Below are 1,219 nucleotides of genomic sequence, written 5' to 3'. Positions count from 1 at the left end.
AAATGGATGATCTATAAAATCCAAACTTTTTACCCAGAAACAATGGGTAAAATTGGGTATATTTTTATACAAACAATGGGTATGTTTTCTATAGCCACATGATTTCCTCTCTCTGAGGATCCAAATTACGATTTCTTTGAAGTCTTCTGTTCCCTGAATTATCTGCCCCTTCAGTTTTGTTTTTGTCCTTGTCTTTTAGATGGAAGCCTTCCTTGAAGATCGGGTGATCCTTGGCCATTCATTCATTTTTAAGAATGAGGCAAGAAAAACTGATTGGAAACTGTGTGAACAGGACTTATCAACTGGCGGGCTTAATTGGCAGAGCCATTTCATTGGGGAACCCCACGTGCCACTTGAGCTGGTCCGTTCCTCTAGAGAGACACCTTCCAGTCTTACCAGAGGGTGAGGGTTGAGGTGGGGCTGGGGGGGGGGCGGTACTTGACTGTCAACATACTTGGGGCCATCCAGGGAAGCCTGCCTCTCAGCCACGCCCTCTCTGCCCGGAGCCGGCGCTGGCTTTTGGGGGTGGTGATGGGCCCCGTGGGAACTCAGAGTTGCCTCCACAAGGCCTGGCCAGGGTGGGGCGGTGTCTGTGTCTGGGGCTGAGCGTCTGGGCTGTGCAGTCGCGTCGGATGAGCAGGAGAGAGCCAGACTCCAGCTGTCACCATGGCTGAGTTCAGGGTGAGGGTATCCACTGGGGAGGCCTTCGGGGCTGGCACGTGGGACAAAAGGTCTGTCATCATCGTGGGGACCGAAGGAGAGACCCTGCCACTGCCTCTGGACCATTTCGGCAAAGAGTTCACCGCGGGCGCTGTGAGTGTGGGGGGGGGGCGGCGGAGGAGGGAGCAGGAGAGACGGTCCTCTAGGATACTAAACATGCCCCCCAGGAGGAGGACTTCGAGGTGACGTGCCTCCAGGACGTGGGCCCGTGCTGCTGCTGCAGCGCGTCCGCGAGACTCCCCCCGCGCTGCTCCGTCCCTTCCGGCCCCTGGCCCCGGACGCCTGGTTCTGCCGCGGTTCCAGCGCACGCCGCCCCGGGGCGCCCCCCCCCCACAGTTCCCCTGCTACCGGTGGCTGGAGGACAAGGGGAGCCTGGTGCTGCGGGAGGGGACTGGTGAGGGGGACGCAGGAGGGAGGAGGGGGCTGGTGTGTTGGGGGCAAGGGGAGTGGAGAGGTGAGCCGGTGTGGCCGAGGGGGGGGGACAGGGGAGGGGAGCTGG

The 1,219-nt window shown here is 59.6% G+C and overlaps 1 protein-coding gene across 1 annotated transcript in view; it reads left to right on the top strand.

The window, feature by feature from the left end:
• The first annotated feature begins 666 nt into the window (after positions 1–666).
• Positions 667–1,219, top strand: part of ALOX15B (arachidonate 15-lipoxygenase type B) — a 17,026-nt gene continuing 16,473 nt past the window's right edge. The window contains 2 exon segments of the mRNA XM_024127852.3: positions 667–813; positions 888–924. Coding sequence (XP_023983620.1) covers positions 667–813; positions 888–924 — 184 coding nt within the window.

The sequence above is a fragment of the Physeter macrocephalus genome, chromosome 14, assembly GCF_002837175.3.
Source record: "Physeter macrocephalus isolate SW-GA chromosome 14, ASM283717v5, whole genome shotgun sequence".
NCBI lineage: Eukaryota > Metazoa > Chordata > Mammalia > Artiodactyla > Physeteridae > Physeter > Physeter macrocephalus.
The sequence above is the reverse complement of the archived record's forward strand: the minus strand, read 5'-3'. Positions and strand labels throughout refer to the sequence as shown.